This window comes from Macaca mulatta, chromosome 17 (assembly GCF_049350105.2).
Source record: "Macaca mulatta isolate MMU2019108-1 chromosome 17, T2T-MMU8v2.0, whole genome shotgun sequence".
NCBI lineage: Eukaryota > Metazoa > Chordata > Mammalia > Primates > Cercopithecidae > Macaca > Macaca mulatta.
In genome coordinates this window covers 4029092-4051003 of record NC_133422.1, presented here as the reverse complement: position 1 = coordinate 4051003, position 21912 = coordinate 4029092, and the positions used below count along the sequence as shown (strand labels likewise).

The 21912-nt window shown below is 40.5% G+C and overlaps 1 protein-coding gene across 2 annotated transcripts in view; it reads left to right on the top strand.

The window, feature by feature from the left end:
• SACS (sacsin molecular chaperone) overlaps positions 1-21912 on the top strand; it is a 108563-nt gene that overhangs the window by 73475 nt on the left and 13176 nt on the right. For both annotated transcript variants that reach the window (XM_028837426.2, XM_077974265.1), the window contains 3 exons: positions 5165-5311; positions 7639-9127; positions 9743-9834. In XM_028837426.2, the coding sequence (XP_028693259.2) occupies positions 5165-5311; positions 7639-9127; positions 9743-9834 (1728 nt within the window). The remainder of the gene's footprint in view (positions 1-5164; positions 5312-7638; positions 9128-9742; positions 9835-21912) is intronic.

Sequence of the window (21912 nt, the reverse complement as noted above, 5' to 3'; positions counted from 1 at the left end):
TCAAAAATAAGTAAGTAAGTAAAAAATAAAATAATTGTAGGCCAGGTGCAGTGGCTCATGCCTGTAATCCCAGCACTTTGGGAGGCTGAGGTGGGCAGATCACCTGAGGTCAGGAATTCGAGACCAGCCTGGCCAACATGGTGAAACCCCATGTCTAATAAAAATACAAAAATTAGCGAGGCATGGTGGTGAGCACCTGTAATCCCAGCTACGTGGGAGGCTGAGGCAGGAGAACCCTTGAACCCGGGAGGCAGAGGTTGCAGTGAGCCAGGACTGCAACATTGCAGTCTAGCCTGGGCAACAAGGGCGAAACTCTGTCTCAAAAATAAATACATAAATAAGTAAAAAATAAAATAAATGTGGGCTGGGTGCAGTGGCTCATGCCTGTAATCCCAGCACTTGGAGAGGCCGAGGCAGGTGGATCACCTGAGGTTAGGAGTTCGAAACCAGCCTGGCCAACATGGTGAAATCCTGTTTCTTCTAAAAATACAAAAATTAGCCGTGGTGATGCATATCTGTAATCCCAGCTCCTTGGGAGGCTGAGGCAGGAGAATCACTTGAACCCGGGAGGCGGAGATTGCAGTGAGCCGAGATCTCGCCACTGTACTCCAGCCTGGGCGACAGAGCGAGACTCCATCTCAAAAACAAACAAACAAACAACAGAAAAGGATGTATTATATAAAAGCAGGTGGCAGTGATCTCTGATCTCTTTATTTAACATACATTTATTGAGAGCCCTCCAGGCTCTTGGGTATTTGAGAATATCTTTCTCTTGCAGTCAGATGTGAGCAGTCATCTTGTATCATGGCTTTTCCCCTTTATTGGCCCTTTGTTTCACAGCCAAAAGCTCTTAAGGTTGACTTATTGTTGTTCATTTTTATATAATGAGATAATAAAAGGCTTGGATTGTGAAATCACATTCGTAAGAATGAGAGCTCTCAGCCAGTGCAGCACACTTTACTGTGGATGTCAGGGATACAGCTGATTAGAAGACACAGCCAGTGCAGCACACTTTACTGTGGATTTCAGGGATACAGCTGATTAGAAGACACAGCCAGTGCAGCACACTTTACCGTGGATTTCAGGGATACAGCTGATTAGAAGACACAGCCAGTGTAGCACACTTCACTGTGGATGTCAGGGATACAGCTGACTAGAAGACACAGCCAGTGTAGCACACTTTACCGTGGATGTCAGGGATACAGCTGATTAGAAGACACAGCCAGTGTAGCACACTTTACCGTGGATTTCAGGGATACAGCTGATTAGAAGACACAGCCAGTGCAGCACACTTTACTGTGGATGTCAGGGATACAGCTGATTAGAAGACACAGCCAGTGCAGCACACTTTACCGTGGATGTCAGGGATACAGCTGATTAGAAGACACAGCCAGTGTAGCACACTTTACCGTGGATGTCAGGGATACAGCTGATTAGAAGACACAGCCAGTGCAGCACACTTTACTGTGGATGTCAGGGATACAGCTGATTAGAAGACACAGCCAGTGCAGCACACTTTACTGTGGATTTCAGGGATACAGCTGATTAGAAGACACAGCCAGTGCAGCACACTTTACCGTGGATGTCAGGGATACAGCTGATTAGAAGACACAGGTGGAGAAAGCATGGAGAGTCCTTTGTGCTGCACTAGGACACACCTTGGCCTGGATCTCACAGAGCTGGTTTCTGAGTGATGCACACAGACCAGCACTTACCCAAAGGGAGCTATTTTAGTCATAAAACATGTACATGATTTTCTCTGATAATCAATATAACTTGTGACATTTTCAAGGGGATTATGCCACTTAAATAAATTTCCAAGCTTATTTCCAATAAGCAACCTCTGTAAAGTGTCCAGTAGCTCAGGACTCTTCTTAGTAAACACTGTGTATGTGCTTCTGGAGTGAAGTGGCGTGATCTTGGCTCTCTGTAGCCTCTGCCTCCTGGGTTCAAGGGATTCTCCTGCCTTAGCCTCCTGAGTAGCTCGGATTATAGACTCCCGCCACCACGCCCGGCTAATTTTTTTATTTTTAGCAGAGGCGGGGTTTCACCATGTTGGCCAGGCTGGTCTCGAATTCCTGACCTCAGGTGATCTGCCCACCTCGGCCTCCCAAAGTGCTGGGATTACGGGCGTGAGCCACCGTGCCCAGCCAGGGTGTTTGTTCCTTTCTTGTCTTACTTTTAGAACCAAGAACACATTATTTTGATCAGAGTAGATACAGGCTATTTTGAAATTGATCTTGGCAATAGAAGCAGAGAGTGAACCGATGAGACTGAGTTGATCATAGCAAAGGCAAAATACTGCTTCTCTCCTCATTCCAGGATGAATATAATCAGAATTATACCTTGATTAAAAACATTAAATGATAACTAGATTCTTCCTGTCCCCGACTTCTCCTTCTCTTGACTGAGGAGAGCTGTCTGTGTGCACTTCCTGGTTCTGCCACTGAGCAGCCAGGGTGTAAGGAAAGCTCCAGGTCCCAGAGCCCAGGACAGTTGCACTCATAGGGGTAATTTTCACCATGTTTCCTCTTCCCAGGAGTTGCACTGATGGTGTAGGATGAGACACAGCAGTTCTGACAGTCAGAAAACCTTGGAGAGTGGGGACTCATGCCTGTAATCCCAGCACTTTGGGAGGCTGAGGCAGGTGGATCACCTGAGGTCAGGGGTTCAAGACCAGCCTGACCAATATGGTGAAACCCCATCTGTACTAAAAATACAAAAATTAGCCAGGTGTGGTGGCGTGCGACTGTGGTCCCAGCTACTTGGGAGGCTGAGACAGGAGAATTGCTTGAACCCGGGAGGTGGAGGTTGTAGTAAGCTGAGATAGCATCACCGCACTCCAGCCTGGGCAACAAAAGTGAAACACTGTCTCAAAAAAAAAATATCTTGGAGAGTGGGGATCTGAGGGGAATTTTTTTTCATGTAAAACAGTCATCTGCATTTTTTAAGACAAGGGCTATGGTTCTGGAATTTAACAAACGGCTTCCTATAAGCAGGCAGTAAGGGGTCAGCAGTCAGCTGTCCACTTTTCCAGTTGACAGTGGGAAGGAAGGTGGGTGTTCCTTCAGGCAAGGCGGACTGTGTTCCTGGTAATGTCATGTGGGTGTGTCCCCTGCTGAAATTTTTAATTTCCTTCCACGGACCTTGTAGTTAGTCTAGTTCTTTCTAGATTCTGGCAAGAGTTTCATGCTTGAGCCTGGTGTTCGGTGTTGTGACTTTTTGTGGTCCTTTTTTTTTTTGTCTTTGTAGATACTTTTAATGGACATTTGCAACCAGACACTGCTTGCTAGAAGCCATTTTAAGTTAGCTGTTGGGTAGGAACAAGATGTTTTATTACTATTCCTGTCATACTTAATATGTAAAAGTATATACTACATGAAGACTGACAGTATCATGTACTCATACTGATTGTAGTAACAGTAGTGATAGCTGATGTTTTTAGGGGTCTGCTCTGCTGGTTCTGTGCTGAGCCCCGTATTTGTGCCGTCTCATTGGGTCCCCAGCACGTTGGCGGCGGACAGCCCTTCTTATCCGTATTGTGCAGATGAGGAAATGGAGCCTTGACGGCTTTAGTTTCTGGAAGTGCTGTAGCTGTAACTGGAGAGCTGGGCCTGACATCCTGACTGCAGAGTCCCCACTCCACTGTGTGATTGTCCTTTCCAGAAAGCCTTTGCAGGCTCGACTGTCTGCATATTCCAACTTCAACTGTTTTAAAAAGAGTAGTAAAATGCCATTTTTGTAAAGCAAACTGGGTCACATCCCATGTCTGTCCTTGAATGATGGGAGCATGAGGAGAGGCTTCTGGGGGTGCCGGGAGTGCCCTACATACCTCAAGTGGATGGAGATGACACAGGTTCATCTGCTTTGTAGGAATTCATCAAGCTGCAGCCTCAAGACCATCATACTTTATTGTGTGTATCTTATACTTCAGTACCTTTTTGAATGAAAAATATTAATCATCTTTAAAGTATGATGAGTGAACATAGTTGAATATATTCAAAGAATGTTAGAGATTCTCAAGGTACGTCTCACAAAATGGATTTCCAAAAATATTTTGTGCAGAAATATGTTATAAATATTACTTTTTGAAGGAACTACTTTGGAGATAGGTGGTATTATTTTACATAGGTGGTGTAATTGCAGCATTATTTAAACAGTTGTCACATTAATGGGTTTTAAAATCAAACAGGTAATGCCTCGTATAGAACAATCTAGAGGCTGATGAAAAAAAGAACTTCAAACACTTACAAGGTGATTATTAATCTTACTAAAGGATTATTTTTCACCTTATGAAATAAGATTTCAATTGTGCATATTTAAGGCATACAGCATGTTATAAGATATATGTGTGTGTGTATAGTAAAATGGTTGTGTATATATTGAAACAAATTAACATATCATCTCACATAGTTTCTTTAGATAGCAAATCTCCATAATAAATTTCTTTCTTTTTTTTTTTTTTAATTGAGACAGAGTCTTGCTCTGTTGCCCAGGCTAGAGTGCAGTGGTGCAGTCTCGGCTCACTAAAGCCTCTGCCTCTTGGGTTCAAGCAATTCTCCTGTCTCAGCCTCCCAAGTAGCTGGGATTACAGGCACGCACCACCATGCCCAGCTAATTTTTTGTATTTTTTAGTAGAGATGGGGTTTTGCCATGTTGGCCAGGCTGGTCTCGAACTCCTGGCCTCAGGTGATCTACACGCCTTGGCCTCCCAAAGTGCTAGGATGCTGGGATTACAAGCATGAGCCACTGTGCCCATATTTTCATATGTTTTATGAAATATATGAAATATTTTGTATTTGGTAAATATTTTCCATTGATCAAAAAAAGATTTAAATATACTATTTAGAACAAATTTCACATAGAGTAGTAACAGATTGATTTTCTTGTTTGCCTTATGTTTTTGGGTATCTGAGTAACCTTTAATTTTTCCTTTATGGATTTTTGGCCAACAATGCTATATTTCTTCTGCTGCTAGTTTTTACTTCAGTGTGTGTCTTTATTTTCATTGTAAAAACAGTTAAATTATAGTATGGAATTCACTCTATTCACTTCTCTCTATTTTCCCTTCAAATAAGAGATTTCGTATAGAGGATTTCTTGAGATAGAACAGAACACCCTGGCATCTTTTTCTGAATACCTGCCTGTGCATTTTCACACCTAGGGCCTGCTCTCTATGTGTACAACAACGCGGTTTTCACCCCAGAGGACTGGCACGGCATTCAAGAAATAGCAAGAAGTAGGAAAAAGGATGATCCTCTGAAGGTTGGAAGATTTGGAATTGGGTTTAATTCTGTCTATCATATAACAGGTAGAGTATTAGGCTTTTCAGTCTTGGTATTAGAAAATATTTTATCTTACATTCTGTAATGTATTTGTTTAACTTCAGAGGTGATACTGTTTAAAAGCCATCTTACCCAAATTCTTCTGTCAGTAGCCGGAGGTATGTCAATGAAATAATCAGTGCATATTGAATTTTCTGAAATTACCACAGTAACAATACCAAAGTTTTACTTCATCATGTGATGCCAAAAGGTAACATCATCATGATCCAGTGGAATCAGTGTATTAAGCCATTTGATGTGAAATTTGAAATACAGCTTTTGAACACAAAATTTTTACTATGAAAAATTTCAAAACTGCAACTCTTCAAGAGTCAAACTGAGTATCACAGATCTTCTTGTACATGTTCTAAATATCAGAAGGTTAAACAGGAAGGTATATCTAATGGTACTGAATAACTGAGAAAGTGAAAATCTTTGAGGTGGTTTCGGTATCTCTTATTTTTCTCTCTCATTCTACTCTTTTTAGACTTACAAGCATTCTAAAGATTACTTTGAAATCATATTTTTAATCTAGAAAGAATATGAGGTTTCTGGTTCCTAGTTACAATAGGAAATACTTAACTCTTAGTGTAGACATCTCTAGGAGTATATGGCTCTTGTAGAATCAAAGCTCTTAGTACTTACTGTAGTTTTGTGATAAGAAATTGTGTAATGGAATTGGTCCTTTTAGTTTCAAACTGTGTCTTGCAGGAGAAGGAAAGATTGCACAGGCAGGGCCATCACTGTAGCCAAGATGACCGTATTCTTTACTATTCATACTGGGACACCTGTGAGAGTGAAGGAGGGTGGTACTCTTCTCAGACAACTGGCCTGAATTGGGACTGCCCTGGGCACGTGGGAAGTAGGGTCATCCCAACTGTAGCTAAACTTTAGTAAGCCTGTTGCATTTACATTCATACGTATATATTCGATTAAATACTATTGACTAAATTACAAATCATATAATAAAAATTTATATATTAAAATATGACTATTATCTATGAATATTAATACTCATGTGTCCACCTCTTTGCAAGTTATCCGTCGAGTCAGTGCCATGCAGTGGTTTGTAAATGTTGTGGGACACAGATGGGAGTAGCAGAAGCCTGGAGGCTTAAGCAGGAATGAACTGTGGCGTGAGGGCCCAGCTCATTGCCCAGCACCTGCATCTCAGTGTGGTTTTGATTGCTCATTGAGAATAAGCACATTTGTGTGGAACATTAACTGGAGGACTGTTCTCCAGTCCGAGGATCTGAGAAGATCATAGGTCATAGGTCATAGGTCATGCTTTTATCTTGTCAGGAGCCACTGGCCTGATTTCATTCATGAGGGTGTGACTCTGTGCCTTGGGAGCAGGGGTGAGCCTTCCCTAGACCCCACTATCGATGGATTTAGCCACGTGGTTGGTGGACATAACATTTGCTAACTTAAAATACCCACAAGCTTAGGAGTTGGTGATTGTGACAGCTGAAGCTGTGCTTGACAACCATAGATGTTAAAGATTGACTTCACTGGAGTTGCATCTTGCAGGAAGCCGAGGTGCTAAGTAAGCATGTGAGGCAAACATGCATCACATCACCCTTGGGAGATCCTCACCAAAGCACGCTGGGGAGGAGTTTCTCTCACCACAGTGGGTCTCACACATCTGGTTTTTCTGCCAGTTTTTGAATACTACTCTGTCTTTGGTTGAGGAACAGGTGAAACAGTTGGTATCAATTTAGAGCCATGTTATACAAAAGTTGGGTATCTTTTTACTGTAATTAGGCTCCATGTGGTGAGATGCTCCCAGCATGAGAAGTGCTTCCGCTCCAGAGGCAGAGAGGTTAAGACACTTGCGGGAATGTACCTTGTGAGCTTCAGAGCAGGCGCTCACTGAGCAACACAGTGGGCAGAGCCACCCGTGTTGTACTGCTCTCTCTCCCTTCTCACAGAGTCTGTGCGGAATCTGTAAAGTTGAGCGTAGGATGCAGCCCTGTTCTGCTGAATTGGCCTCACATGGTGGTGGGAGCTAAGTGTAGATATCCAAATACTCTGCCCATCTTTTGTGTAGTGAGTTTCTGAAGAGGTCTCCTAGGTTTTCACAATAATCATGCAAAGTTTCTATGCCTGGCATTTGTTACTGGATTGAATCAAAAGAGAAATCATTTTTCATATTCAGAGAATTACATTTCTGAAGGTAAATTGTTCGTGTTTAGATAAATCTGTTTTAGCCTTTTAATGACTCATGCTTTTTCATATAAGTATTTATTGTAATTGTAATCATAATTGTCCCTAAAATTTCAGAGTTGATCATGACTTAACTTTTTCTTTACAGATGTTCCTTGTATCTTTAGTGGTGACCAGATCGGGATGCTAGATCCTCATCAAACACTTTTTGGCCCACATGAATCAGGCCAATGTTGGAATCTCAAAGATGACAGCAAAGAAATTAGTGAACTTTCAGACCAATTTGCACCATTTATTGGCATTTTTGGAAGCACCAAGGAAACGTTTATAAACGGCAATTTTCCAGGAACATTTTTCCGTTTCCCTCTTCGCCTACAACCCTCACAACTTAGTAGTAACCTCTACAATAAACAGAAGGTTCTTGAGTTGTTTGAGTCTTTCAGGGCAGATGCAGACACAGTGCTGCTCTTTCTGAAAAGTGTGCAGGATGTTTCCTTATATGTCCGAGAGGCTGACGGCACAGAGAAACTGGTGTTTAGAGTGACTTCGAGTGAGAGTGAGGCACTGAAACAGGAGCGGCTGAATTCTGTAAAGACTCTGGGAACTGCTATAAGTAACTATTGTAAGGAGACTCCAAGCAATAACATCACCTGTGTAACATACCATGTAAATATTGTTTTAGAAGAGGAGAGTACTAAGGATGCACAGAGAACATCTTGGTTGGTGTGTAACAGTGTGGGTGGGCGAGGGATCAGTAGTAAGCTTGACTCTTTAGCTGATGAACTGAAATTTGTCCCAGTCATTGGAATAGCCATGCCTTTATCAAGCAGAGAGGATGAAGCACAAGGAGCAACGTCTGATTTCTCAGGAAAAGCATTTTGTTTTCTTCCTTTACCGCCTGGTGAGGAAAGCAGCACAGGACTCCCAGTTCACATCAGTGGGTTCTTTGGCCTCACTGATAACCGCAGGAGCATAAAATGGAGAGAGCTGGACCAGTGGAGAGACCCGGCAGCCTTATGGAATGAGTTTCTGGTCATGAATGTTGTCCCCAAAGCTTATGCTACTCTGATCTTAGATTCAATAAAACGTCTGGAGACGGAAAAGAGCTCTGATTTCCCCTTGTCAGTTGATGTTATCTATAAGCTTTGGCCCGAGGCGAGCAAAGTCAAGGTGCACTGGCAGCCGGTGTTAGAGCCTCTTTTCAGCGAGCTGCTGCAGAATGCTGTGATTTATTCAATTAGCTGTGACTGGGTCAGGTTGGAGCAGGTGTACTTCTCAGAACTTGATGAAAATTTAGAATACACAAAAACTGTGCTCAACTACCTCCAGAGCTCAGGGAAGCAGATTGCCAAGGTACCAGGGAATGTGGATGCCGCTGTTCAGCTCACGGCTGCCTCTGGCACAACACCCGTGAGGAAGGTGACGCCCGCGTGGGTGCGGCAGGTGCTGCGGAAGTGTGCACACCTGGGCAGTGCTGAAGAAAAGCTTCACCTTCTAGAATTTGTGCTTTCCGACCAAGCCTACAGTGAGCTGCTTGGGCTGGAGTTGCTCCCTTTACAAAATGGCAATTTTGTCCCCTTCTCCTCATCTGTATCAGACCAAGATGTCATTTATATTACCTCAGCAGAATATCCAAGGTAGGGGTTCCCCTTCTAATGTTCCTGCTCACTCTTAGGGTTCCCCTGCTCCTGCTCACTTGTGAAATTCAATGGTTTTCTATGTTGTTTTATAGTTAGGAAGACTTTTGCAGCAATACATTGTTGAAATACCAACGGATACCTTTTATATTCTAAAGTGAAAAAGTATTCAAATGTTTATCAGTTAAAAAGTTATCTAAGCAGTTGTTTTTCTTGGAAATTTCAATAACAGTACACTGAAAACAATGTTTATAAGGTGCAAATAATGACAAGGCCAGATTAGTCACTAATGAATTGTTTTGATGACATTTAAATTAATGAAAAATAGTATATTAATTCTTTATAAACGAGGGTATGTACTGACATTTCAGGAAATTAATTTTACTGTAAGATATTAAGAATATTTCTGAATTTGAGTAAGGTACGTGATGCCCTCACATTTTAAAGCAAAGTCTAGATAATATTTGATCAAAAATATTGTAATTTGATTTTACATGTGCATTATAATTTATGTAAAATAAAATAGCTTAACTGACTTGAAAATATGTGATTGATTTTTTAAAATCTTGGAATCGTCGGAAGATTCTGATAATTGCTGTTCCTTTCCCTTTTCAGGTCCCTTTTCCCAAGTCTTGAAGGAAGATTTATTTTGGATAACTTGAAACCTCACCTTCTAGCTGCTTTAAAGGAAGCTGCCCAAACCCGAGGTATTATAGTTTAGTATTCTTTTAAATAAACTTCTTTATAAAAATAGAAGTTTTACAAAAGTTTTCTGTTATTCATTTTAGACCTATAAATCAACAATTTCTTATGGTTCAACCTCATATACTTTTTGTGTTTTAAGATGTTTCAGTTACCAGAATGGCACCTAAGAGATGCCATCTAAAAGAATCCAAAGGTGATAAGTGTATTTAAAAATCTGTCCTGTCATGGTGTGATGGTGTAGTCAACATTTTATACCTGCATGGTGCTTTACAGTTTTTCCGTGCTTTCCCATTTCTTTTTTCATTTGAGCCTCCCTCATAACTTGTAGCTCATTTGGTAATGACAGTGATTATTAAATTTCACAGACGAGGAGAGAAAGGTTAAGATCAAGGCCGCCAGCCACGTGCAGGGAGCTCAGGTCTTCCACTTGCCCTGTCCTTGCTCTGTTTCTGACACCACTGCCCCTCCGTGGTTTTATGTAGTTATGATGCTGGGTTTGCATTAGGCTTGATCAGCTCCTGGGAAGTGTGGACGAATCCAGTTAACTCTGTGAAGGGGCAGGAAAGGGGTGTTGTGGGGGTCTTAAAGTGATGGGTGTCTGATAGGTGTCCTGTCTTTTAGGGAAAGACAGTAATTTGGGGAAAACAGTCAACATGGTTCTAATTTTAATACTATCTTTCAACTTCTGCAAGCATCCTTTTCCTTGTGAAACTGTTACCTGAGCTTTTCCTAAGTGAGATGTTGTCCTGAGAAGTTCTGGATTTGCCCTGCTGTTCACATTGTCAAGCACACTCCCTGATGTGTCTTTTGTGGAATGTACTTTTTTCTTGTCCAAGATAATGACTTAGGGAAAGTTGCTAATCATTGTACACCTTTATTCATTAAAATATAAGTGAGATGAGTTGGAATGGGAGAGGCAAGTTAGGTCGGAGTTAAAGTGAGACTAAAAGAAAATGAGCATGTAAATGTTGTTTCCCATCAGGGACCTGTATCTATGAGTTGGTAGCTGTGAGACTGACTTTTCAAACATCTAAATTACTCATTTAATTGTAATTGTCATCTTCAAAACAGCCTTTCTGGATGTCTAAGCCCGGATTCCTATAACCCTGCCAATCTTTGCTCTAATGTTTTGGAGCTCCTTTTTTTTTTTTTTTTTTTTTTTTTTGAGACAGAGTCTTGCTCTGTCACCCAGGCTGGACTATCTTGGCTCGCTGCAAGCTCCGCCTCCTGGGTTCACACCATTCTCCTGCCTCAGCCTCCCGAGTAGCTGGGACTACAGGCGCCCGCCACCACACCCGGCTAGTTTTTTGTATTTTTAGTACACGCTCGGCTAATTTTTTGTATTTTTAGTAGAGATGGGGTTTCACCATGTTAGCCAGGATGGTCTCAATCTTTTGACCTTGTGATCCACCCACCTCTGCCTCCCAAAGTGCTGGGATTACAGACGTGAGCCACCGTGCCTGGCCCTTTTTTTTCTTTTTTATTAATGATGTGTTATATTTTTGTTAAAATTTTGTGTTGAAATATAAGATACACATAGAACAGTGCACATTTCATAAATGTAGGCTTAGTGAAATTTTACCACCTGAGCATACCCGTGTAAACCTAGATCAGAACACAGACGATTACCAGAAGATTACACGGATTACCAGCCCCCAAAACCCCTCTCTTGCCTTTTTCAATCTGACCACTCCAGGGTAGCCACGACACTGGCTTTAACAGCATAGATTCACTTTGCTATTAATCATGCTTTGTATAGAAGGAGCCACGTGGCATATATTCTGCGTCTGGCTTTTATTTGCCGTGATGCTGGTGAGATTCATCCAGGTTGTTGCATGGAACTGTTAACAATTCTTTCTCATTGTTATGGTATTTTACTGTGTGGTCTATTACTTTATTTTAAAGAAAATATTTTTGTTGGTGGCAGATCCTTTCTGAGGTGGATGTGGATTTGGAAATGGCCAAAAGTTAATTCAGGGCCACATCAGGCAAGAAGGGTGGAAGGTCAGCAGAGCATTCTGCTTTCGCTCAGCATTTTCCAAATATCTTGTGGCACAGAGTGTGGCTACCATTTGCTTCTCTAGCCCTGGGTGAATGGGGCAAACCTGTTGTATTTTTAGGGATGAGATAAATGTATAAATTAATGTAGAAAACTTGACATCTTTCGAAGTTGCATTTTTCCACTTTTATTTTCTTCTTTTTCTCTATTATGGATTCAAGTTTGTTATTTTGGTGTCATAATGAAGCACTATGTTTTGTTTCTGGTCTTGGTTAATTTTCTTGGCATTGTTACACCAGATGTTCATCTGGTGTTTTGTTCATCACACATCGTGTGTGGGTCACTCCCAGAGATTGTCCTGATGATCACTTTTCTTTATCTAGCTTTAAGAGTTAGGCTCCTATTTTCATGATTATTTAACAACCCTGATAACTAGCTGTATTAGTGTGTTTTCATGCTGCTGATAAAGACATACTTGAGACTAGGTAATTTATAAATAAAAAGAAGTTTAGTGGACCCACAGTTCCACGTGGCTGGGGAGGCCTCAGAATCATGGCAGAAGGCTAAAGGCACATCTTACATGGCGACAGGCAAAAAGAGAATGAAAGCCAAGAGAAAGGAGTTTCCCCTTGTAAAACCATCAGCTCTGTTGAGACTTAGTCACTACCACGAGAACAGTATGCACTACCGTGAGAACACCACCCCCATGATTCAATTATCTCCCACTGGGTCCTTCCCACAACACATGGGAATTATGGGAGTTACAAGTCAAGATGAGATTTGGGTGGGGACACAGCCAAACCGTATCACCAGCCTTTAAACTTTTTTAAACCAGTCACATGGGTATCTTCCCAATTATTTTTATCTCTGTGTTCCAGACAAAAATTTGTTTTTGATACAACTTTATTGCCATTAATAGTTTTAATGTTTTGAGAGCATGATGATACAGGGACTTAGGGGGAGCCAGTAAGTGACACCTTGCTTTCCTTTCCTGAGTTCTGAGTCAGTGAAGACATAGCAGAGGAATTCAGCAGATGGATGTCAGAAACCACCTCTGTCACTGATTATTGTGATATTGGAGATTATAGCTGTGACAGGCATTGGACTTCTGTTGACTCCCAGAATGAAATGGATTAGCTCACCAGTCTAGTCACAGGTAGCCCTGGAAAGCCACAGACTTCCTTCCAGAGGTCCTGCCCCTACTAAACATGTGTGCCTTGAGTCCCGCTGAGCATGTGCAGATGCTTTTTCTCAGCTTACCAAGCATGTAAGTCATCTTGCTTTCTGGTACGGGGCGTGTTGGGGGAATTAGTGAGTACAGGAGAAGGAAGGCAGAGTCTTATGTTTATGGAGCCCCCTTCATAAATGGTAGGGAACATCACAGACATGTAACGACATCTGATATTTTTTGCTGTACGTAATGATTACTCCATTGCTTTGCTGACACAGAGCACTATGGACCTCTGTTTATTGAGTGATCGGTAAACACTGATTGGCCAGTCTGGGAAGTACTACTGCATAAAATGGAAACATATGTTTGTTCTGCAACGGAAACTTTTCCTCTAATTCTGTAGCTCAAACAAAATCTGTCACATTATTTAATAATTGTACCTTTTCCTTGTATTACATTTAAAATCCTTAGCTAAATATTGAGCTACTGCTTGTATTTTTAGTGTTTACTTCTGCAGCCCCTTTCATTAGCAGTTAAATATGTTTCACTATATTCCGTTTCAGGAAAAACAAAACAGACCTCGATCTTGATTTTCTTTCTTGTGTTCTATCATAGTCCAGCTTCCGGAAGGAGTTGTCTTATTGTCTGTCCTTCCTCATTATTTATTATCACTCCAAACAGACTTTTGCTTCCACTGTCATTCCACTAAAATAGTCTGACTGACGTCACTAATGATTTTCCTGTTACTCAGCTCAGTGGGCTTTTCTGTTTCTTTTACCTGATCTCCCGGAAGCTTGGTGTTCCTCCTTGAAGCCCTCAGCCGTGATGATACCAATTCCTTCTTGGCATCCACGGATTTTGCTTCCTTCTCAGAATTATTTGTGAACCTCTGTTCCTCACTTTACTCCCTAAATATGGGTTAGTGTGGGGGCTCCTTCCTCAGCTCTTTTACTTTGTTCCTTTCTTTGAATACATTCGTCCACTCCCATGAAAGCGTTAGTGACCACCATATCCTTGGTCACCACCCTAGTCTTCAGAGAGGTGGTGTAGCAGAGATTAAAAACCTGGATTTTGTAGTTACACAAATCTGGGCTTAAACTTCACTCCTCTATTGTGTGACTTTGAACACATTTTCTATCCTCTCTGAGCCCCTGTTTCCTCATCAGTAACATGGTAATACAGTAATATCCTTCTAAGGGTATACCTGAAGGTCCCCAGGATTTGATTACATAAAATTCAGGATTGCTTCACTGCAAGGATAATGAAATAAGGATTGAGTGGAGGATGGGAGCATCACAACTTGCCGGTTGAGTTGTATCCAAGTTTGTGTTACTGCAGCAGATCAGGTTATTAAAAGCTTTATTGTAATATCGTACTCACAGCAGGAATTATGCTGAAGATCGAATGATGAATATATAATACATATCATTTAACACAATATCCGGCACTTAATACTGACAAATGGTAGCTATTGTTAGCATTTTGCACTTGGAATCCCATAAGTATTTCAAAATCAACATTGCGAAACTTTAGTCTTCATCCTCTCCCCAAATCTGTTTCTCATTTTGAGTGATGCCATTGAAAATAACACCACTGTTCACAAGATTGCCCAAGAGGGAATCCTTAAATTTTCTTCTTTGTTCCCCACAATCTCCAGGATCTGTTGACTAAATTTTCTGTGCCAGCCCTGTGGTCTTACTCCACTGCCTATTACAGGTCCTCTAATTTCTTGTTGTTACTGGATTCTTGCAGTTGATGTCCCTCCCTACAGCGCTTGGGCTTCATCTGATTATGTCACCCTCCTGCTGCAGGTTTTCCAGTGGACACTGAATCTATCAGGAGAAATCTAGCCCTGCTAGCAGGAACTAGGGGACTGTCCATGATTGTGAACTTCCATGATTGTGGAGTGCTGTCACACTGGCCTTGGTGCATGCAGGCGCCCTCTTCTGTTCTAATTATACAAGCACTTGTAGGTTGATGAACGTGAATCCTCCCTAAATTTCATGCAAGCAGAGAGACCTGTCAGATCGGTCACCACCATCTAGCACAGTGCCTACTTCAGTGTAGGTTCTCAGTACTTTTTTCCCTGCATGAAAGTTTTCTCATCGCTGCAGTTTTGTACGTGGGGTTCCTTTTGCTTAGAATACTTTCTTTCCATCCTCTACTTTGCCCAGCTAATGTTTATTCATCGTTCAGTACTGAGCTCATGTGTCACCTCCAGGAAGCTTTCTTTGACATCTTGCCCTGTGCCTCACCCCTGCCCTGCAGTCTGAGGTGGATGCCTCTCTTTTGCTCTTGGAACCCAGTTCACAGTCCATTTGATCCTCTTTGCTTTATTAGAATCATGATTTTACTGTGCTAGACTGCAACATCCTTGAGAGCAGGGGCAATCTTTATTTTTATATTTCCAAGGTCTGGCCGAGAGCCTGCTTGCCAAGTTTGACTGGACAAGTTGATGCTTCAGCTGCTGGGCTGGGTGGGGACTGCATGGAGGAGATGCGGCGCAGAGGCCAAAAGGCAAATCTCGTTCTTGTGTCCGTGAGTTAATAGTTCCTTTTCAAATCAGTGTCTTCTGTAGTCTTGTTTATTCTTTACAACCATGAGATAATAGAGCCTGTGTCTCCATTTGAGAGATGGAGACATTGAAGCTCAAAGAAATTGAGGGATTTAAATGACTTGCTTGAGTTGCAGAGTTGAAGCTACGATTTTTGTTTTTTTAATTTCCAGGTCTGAATTATTTCTCTGTGAAGTTGCTTAAGTAAATGGATGGATATCAGAAACTGGAGAATAGTTAGAAGAGCAGGTAAATGGGTTTTGGATGAAGGAAAAAGAAACAAGAACAGTTTAGTGGTACAGATGCCTTATAGTTGGTGCCAGGATCTTATTTATAATTTTTAAAATTTTCATACTTATTTATTAGATGAGACCAAAATCCGTAACTTTTCCTATGAGGCAGTTCATTAGCTGGCTCCATTTTCTGGGTGTCATGAAGATGCCTGGTACATGGAAGGTTCTATTGATGTTTGCTATTTTTCATCTCCTTCCCTTAGTTCCATGCTTTTTTCTGTTTGGAGGACAGCATGTTCTGTCCCTCCCTCAGCTGTGATACATGTGACTTCCTTGCCAACTCCTCCATCTCACTAGCTCTGCTCATCTTTTGTGCAACCCTTGTGTGCTTCCATGCTCTGGTCTCCACGGCACTCACACACCAGTACCTGTTTAAGTGTTTGTAATAATTTATCTGATACTTGCCTGCCCCATTAGACTGTAGGGCCAGGTCTGGGACTATGTCTAGTTGTCCATTTCTATATCTCTAGCACTTAATCAGTATTGCCGAACTAACAAGGTGCCTGTTGCTAAGGTGATCAGAATGCTGTTAAGATGAGAACAGTTCAGTTTCTTTGGTTACACCTTTGCTCTCTATCTTAGCTACTAGTTTAGTTAGCCTAAGGGACCCAAATACACAGAAATCTCACAGAGCTGTAGCAGTCCACTTGATTAAAAGTTTCTTGCTTCATTCAAGCAGAGGAGGGATAGATGTTCATGAAACAATTCTTAGAAGTTTATAATTGTTGGTTACCATGGGCAAGCAGTGGAAATAGATAATAAAATCTCTTTTTCTTTATTATAAAGTTAGAATTGTACACTTTGTATAGATATTTCAAAACTTTTTAAAAATTAAAAATTTTAAAAATCAGGTTTTTTAGTCTAGAATCTCTGAACATGATAGCCTATGCAAAAAGCTCACTGGTAGGTTACCAAATGATGTTATGCAGGTATAATGTAATTTGTGCATACGAATTCCATAGTTCTTTCTTTGCTTTCTTTCTGAACCAACACTCCCGACTCTTACGTACTTTGATTTAGTTTGCACTGAAATATAGCTTTAAATCTTAGATGTGTATTCTGCTATGTTTGGAGTTTTGTTTCTGGCTTTTCTTTTACATGAGGATGTGTAGAGATTCTACAGACAGTATTTAAGATACAGAATAATTTTTGTAGCCATTATGTGAAAATTGTGACAATTTTGAGTTCTAAGAATGGATTTAATTGTATTCTAGCACAACAACTTCTCTGGGGATATTCAGGTAGGATAACTGAATGTCGTGTTCATTTGAAGCCTGATGTTTTTGTTCATTTGGTTCTTTGAATTCTGTTTTTGCATTTACGTAAGTAGCTAGAAGTTATGTCAACAATTTTTTTTTCTGGTGGTAATAACTATAATATTAAAGGAGAGAGGAAACCGTACTAATACAGATTTTTGTTATTACAAATACCACAGTAAAACCATATTCAAATGACTTGGAAACATTCACTTCATAGAACATTTAGTCTCTAATCAAAGAATGGTGTGGGAATCTGTATTTTAAGCTGTGGTATTTAATGGGAAGTGTGATAGTGAATGCATCCCTATTATGTGATGCACACAAATATTCCGATTAAAAAGCATAGAAGGGGCCAGGCTCGGTGGCTCATGCCTGTAATCCCAGCATTTTGGGAGGCAGAGGCGGGTGGTTCATGAGGTCAGGAGTTCAAGACCAGCTTGGCCAAGATGGTAAAACCTCGTCTCTACTAAAAATACAAAAAATTAGCCAGGCGTGATGGCGGGCGCCTTTAATCCCAGCTACTTGGGAGGCTGAGGCAGAAAATTGCTTGAACCGGGGCGGCAGAGGTTGCAGTGAACTGAGATCGCACCACTGCACTCCACCCTGGGCAACGGAGCGAGACTCTGTCTCAAAAAACAAAAACAAAAAAACAGAGAGGGACGTAGATTCTGGGGCCTGTGACTGTGAAGTCAGGAGACCACAGCCTTTCTGTTTTGGAGTCTGGCTCAGTGTGCTGTGGTTGGTGACAGCAGGGACCCCCTGTCCTCGGTGTGCTGAGGAAGGGAAGGTGGCCAGCCTAGGTCTCACTGGGGACAGTCGGCCGATTGTTCTTACAGTGCCTCATGTGTCATTTTGCTGACTGCCTCATGTCATTTTACTGACTGCCTTTTTTTTTAATAAAAATTTTTTGACTCAACTAGTGGTATTATTTTCCCCAACTTCATGTTTCACTTGGAAATTTATAGGATATAAGATTTGCTTACAGAAATCATTTTTATGATAAATATTATTATTTGAAGCAGGTGATACACTAAAAATAGTTTAGAAACCAAGTCATTATTATAGTGATAATTCGTATAAATATTTTTGAGTTCCTAGCTTATATTAAAAATGGTTTATCATTCACAGTTCTTATTACTGTATTTTTCTTAAAGCTTTGTCAATGTATCTTACATGTTTTAAGGTGGCATCAAATCAAAGAGGAAAAGAAAATCTTGATATAAGTAGACTGCATAATTAACATTTGCCCTGGTACTGTCTGGTTATATCAGCGATTCTCTAAGACGAAAGCTAAGAAGTTGGTGACAGAGTGTCAGTGGTGATTTTTGAGGAAGAAATGTGGTCACTGGGACTAATGTTGAACCACCCTGGCTTGCTGGACTTTTCTGCTGGGCCCTGGGGTCTGCAGTGCCACCGCTAGGCTGGAGATGGAGGGAGTCTGACCTGGCAGGAAGGCTGCCCTTTCTTTCCTTCCTTTTTTAGTTTGGTTGTTTCATTTCTTTTTTTCTATTCTGTCTTCATTTCTTTGAAGATTGACTGATCTACAGTACACCATTTAATTGAACCCTGACTGTACATTTACAAAGAGATTTGCATCTCTATGCTCAGTGGGGCATTGTTAGAACTCATCGGCTACCCAGGCTGCCGCTGCCACTTTCTGTACAGGAGAAAAGTATCAAAAACTGTCACTGTGCTTAGAGCTTTGGATGGATTGTTATTGTAGCCAGCTGGAGACTGGACGGATCTGGTTGAATGTAGTAAATTCTCAGTTAATTAAAGCATTCAGGACTGAGATTTCTTGGTTAAGTAAATTTTTAAGTAGACTATATATAATATTTCTGTCTGTGCTGAAATTCATCTGAAGGTTAGCACTGAACATAAACATAAACAATAAAAAGCAGTGCAGTCTTTGAGTACTGATTCATTATGTCGATGTTATTATTTTGAACCAGTGAAGGATTGAACTGATAATAGTGAAGCAAAAGCTACTCTTGGAAGAGTTCCTTCTAAGTTAAATGTGGTCATTGTTTAAACCTTTCTGCCTCTTGGAATAATTTCAGTACTGTAGCTAACCTCTGTAGACAGTGCTGATAATTTTTAAGGTTACAAAAACCGTTTCATTTATTAAACTGCTACAAAAATTATTTTGCAGATCCTGTTAGAGGTGCTTTACAATTTCTATGACTTTCTAACCCAGGACATGGAGACTTGTTTCTGTGTTAACATTTATAACTAAAAAGCTGAATGTCTTAAATACAATGGATAGAATTCAGGACTTCAGATTGAACTGACTTAATGTACATATACTGGTGTCTTATTACATTTTCTCTCTCCTTTATTTTCTTTCATGTTTTTTTCAGTTGAGCATGACCAAGGTGTTAGTTGCATGCTATATGTGGTGTGTGTGTGTGTTTTGTTGGCATTTAATGTATACATTAAATGAGATCATTTTCCTGAAGGTAGGTATATGTTTTATAAATTGCCAAATTTCATGAAAGGATATTGGGTAAGATTATCTATGGAATGCATGTCGTGGCAATTATTAACATAGAGCACAAAGTGGTGCATATTTAATTTTTTATTTTCTGAGTGTTTTGAATTTTAATTTCTAACTCTTTTTTTGTATCTGTAGTATTATATCCTTGCCTTATGATTTGGATATTCCATTATAGTTAAATCTGACTCAGTGAGCATTTTTTAAAGAAAAATGTTGGAAAATCACATTTTAATAGGACTTACAGATCAAACAGACTATACTAGTCAAGCTGCTGACAAGATTTTGTCATTTCTCAAATATTAGTGCTTGAATTATTGTAAATCACACAACGTAAAAACTGAAAAATATTCTGAATTTGGGTATTGACACCTTCCTAAAGTTGCAAAAGTGTGCCCTTGCTTAAATTTCTATGGCAGTAATTTAAAAATATCTTGTTGTTACATGAAAGGCAATTTCTTGGTAGAAGATAAAGTCATCTTTTTTGTACGTAAGCCTCTGAAATAAGGGTATGCTTTCTTGGACAAAAAAGTAACAATATGTAAAAGTTTCCAGAGCCTGAGGCGGGATTCCTCTTACAATATTTTCCAAACTTGTTTTTGTTTTTTTTGAGACGGACCCGCACTGTGTCGCCCAGGCTGGAGTGCAGTGGCGTAATCTCGGCTTACTGCAACCTCCGCCTCCTGAGTTCAAGCAGTTCTCTGCCCCAGCCTCCTGAGTAGCTGGCACTACAGGAGCCCGCCACCATGCCCGGCTAATTTTTGTATTTTTAGTAGAGATGAGGTTTCATCATCTTGGCCAGGCTGGTCTTGAACTGCTGACCTTGTGATCCACCCGCCTTAGCATCCCACAGTGGTGGGATTACAGATGTGAGCCACTGTGCCTTGCCACTCTTTTAAGAGTCTAGAAGTCGTATGTACGTAGGGAGAATATTGAATGTTAGTATCTATACCAGATCGAATTTGAGATGTTTTTTATTTCTCTGGGAAAAATATACCTATAGATGAATGGTGTTATTTTTTTCATTTTTTTCCTACTGATATTATAAATGTTATACTCTGAAATACTAAATTCACTTAGAAAATGTTCATTTCTAAGGCCAGTGGTTAAAACCAGTAAAAACTGCCCCCCCTTAACCCAAGCAAGTATCTTCCTAGTGTTCTAGTTTATCAGACATCCAAAAGCGGAGCTGCTCTGCTGCCTTCACAGCACGGCCCCACGTGCTCCCTTTGTTGCCTCCAAAGTATTTCTGCAAAAATCTCAGGGCTCTGAACAGCACACTTTAATAATAAGTAGCTAGATACAGGGTACTTTGGAAAAGTTGTAAGTATGTTCTGTATTTGGGCATAAATATAGAGCAGTCTTTAGATCTAGAATCTCATCCCCATTATTTTTCCAAATGAGAGAATTCAAGTCCCAGAAAAATGAAATGGCACTTAAATTAGACATCTGTTTAGTTGTTGAAAGGAAACCATGTAAGTCTCATTGCTGCCTCAGCTGCAGAAAGCACTGGTCAGCTGCAACTGAGACTCCAGCCTCTGTGCACTGACTTCATGCCCTTCTCTGTAGGTCATGCAGCTGCGTGGCTCCTGGAAACTTGAAGTTAACACAAAACATCCTTCATACAGGTTGGGTGTCCCTAACCCAAAAATCTGAAACCCCCAATGTTTCAAAATCTGCAACAAGTATCTACATGACACTCAAAAGAAATGCTCATTGGAGCATTTTGGATTTCAGATTTTTGGATTTGGAATGCTCAGCTGGTAAATACAATGTAAATATTCCAAAGTCCAAACGAATCTGAAATCCGAAACACTTCTGGTCACAAGCATTCAGATGAGGCATAGTCAGCCTTTATTGGGGTCGTGTATCAATTTTTACCTTTAAATAAAAAAGATTCTTATATAAATTTTATCTGCATTTTTTCTTGGTGTTTTTATTTGTGGGCAAATAAGTGCTAAACATTGTTTTCCATATTGATTTCATTTGCAGAACATTATAGGCTACTTTAAAAAACATATTTAAATGCATTTTGTATATTTATTTAAAATAAGCATTTTCTAGGCAGAATTATTTCTCTCACAGGTTATTGTAAATATGGATTTATATAGAGAGTTTCTATCACTATTATTATTTAAAAATTATTTTAGCCCAGTTTTGCCGAATTTTTACATGTACTTCCAGCTCTTAGAAAACTTTCCAGTACTGGCCAGGCACGGTGGCTCATGCCTGTAATCCCAGCACTTTGGGAGGCCAAGGCAGGTGGGTCATGAGGTCAGGAGATTGAGACCATCCTGGCTAACACGGTGA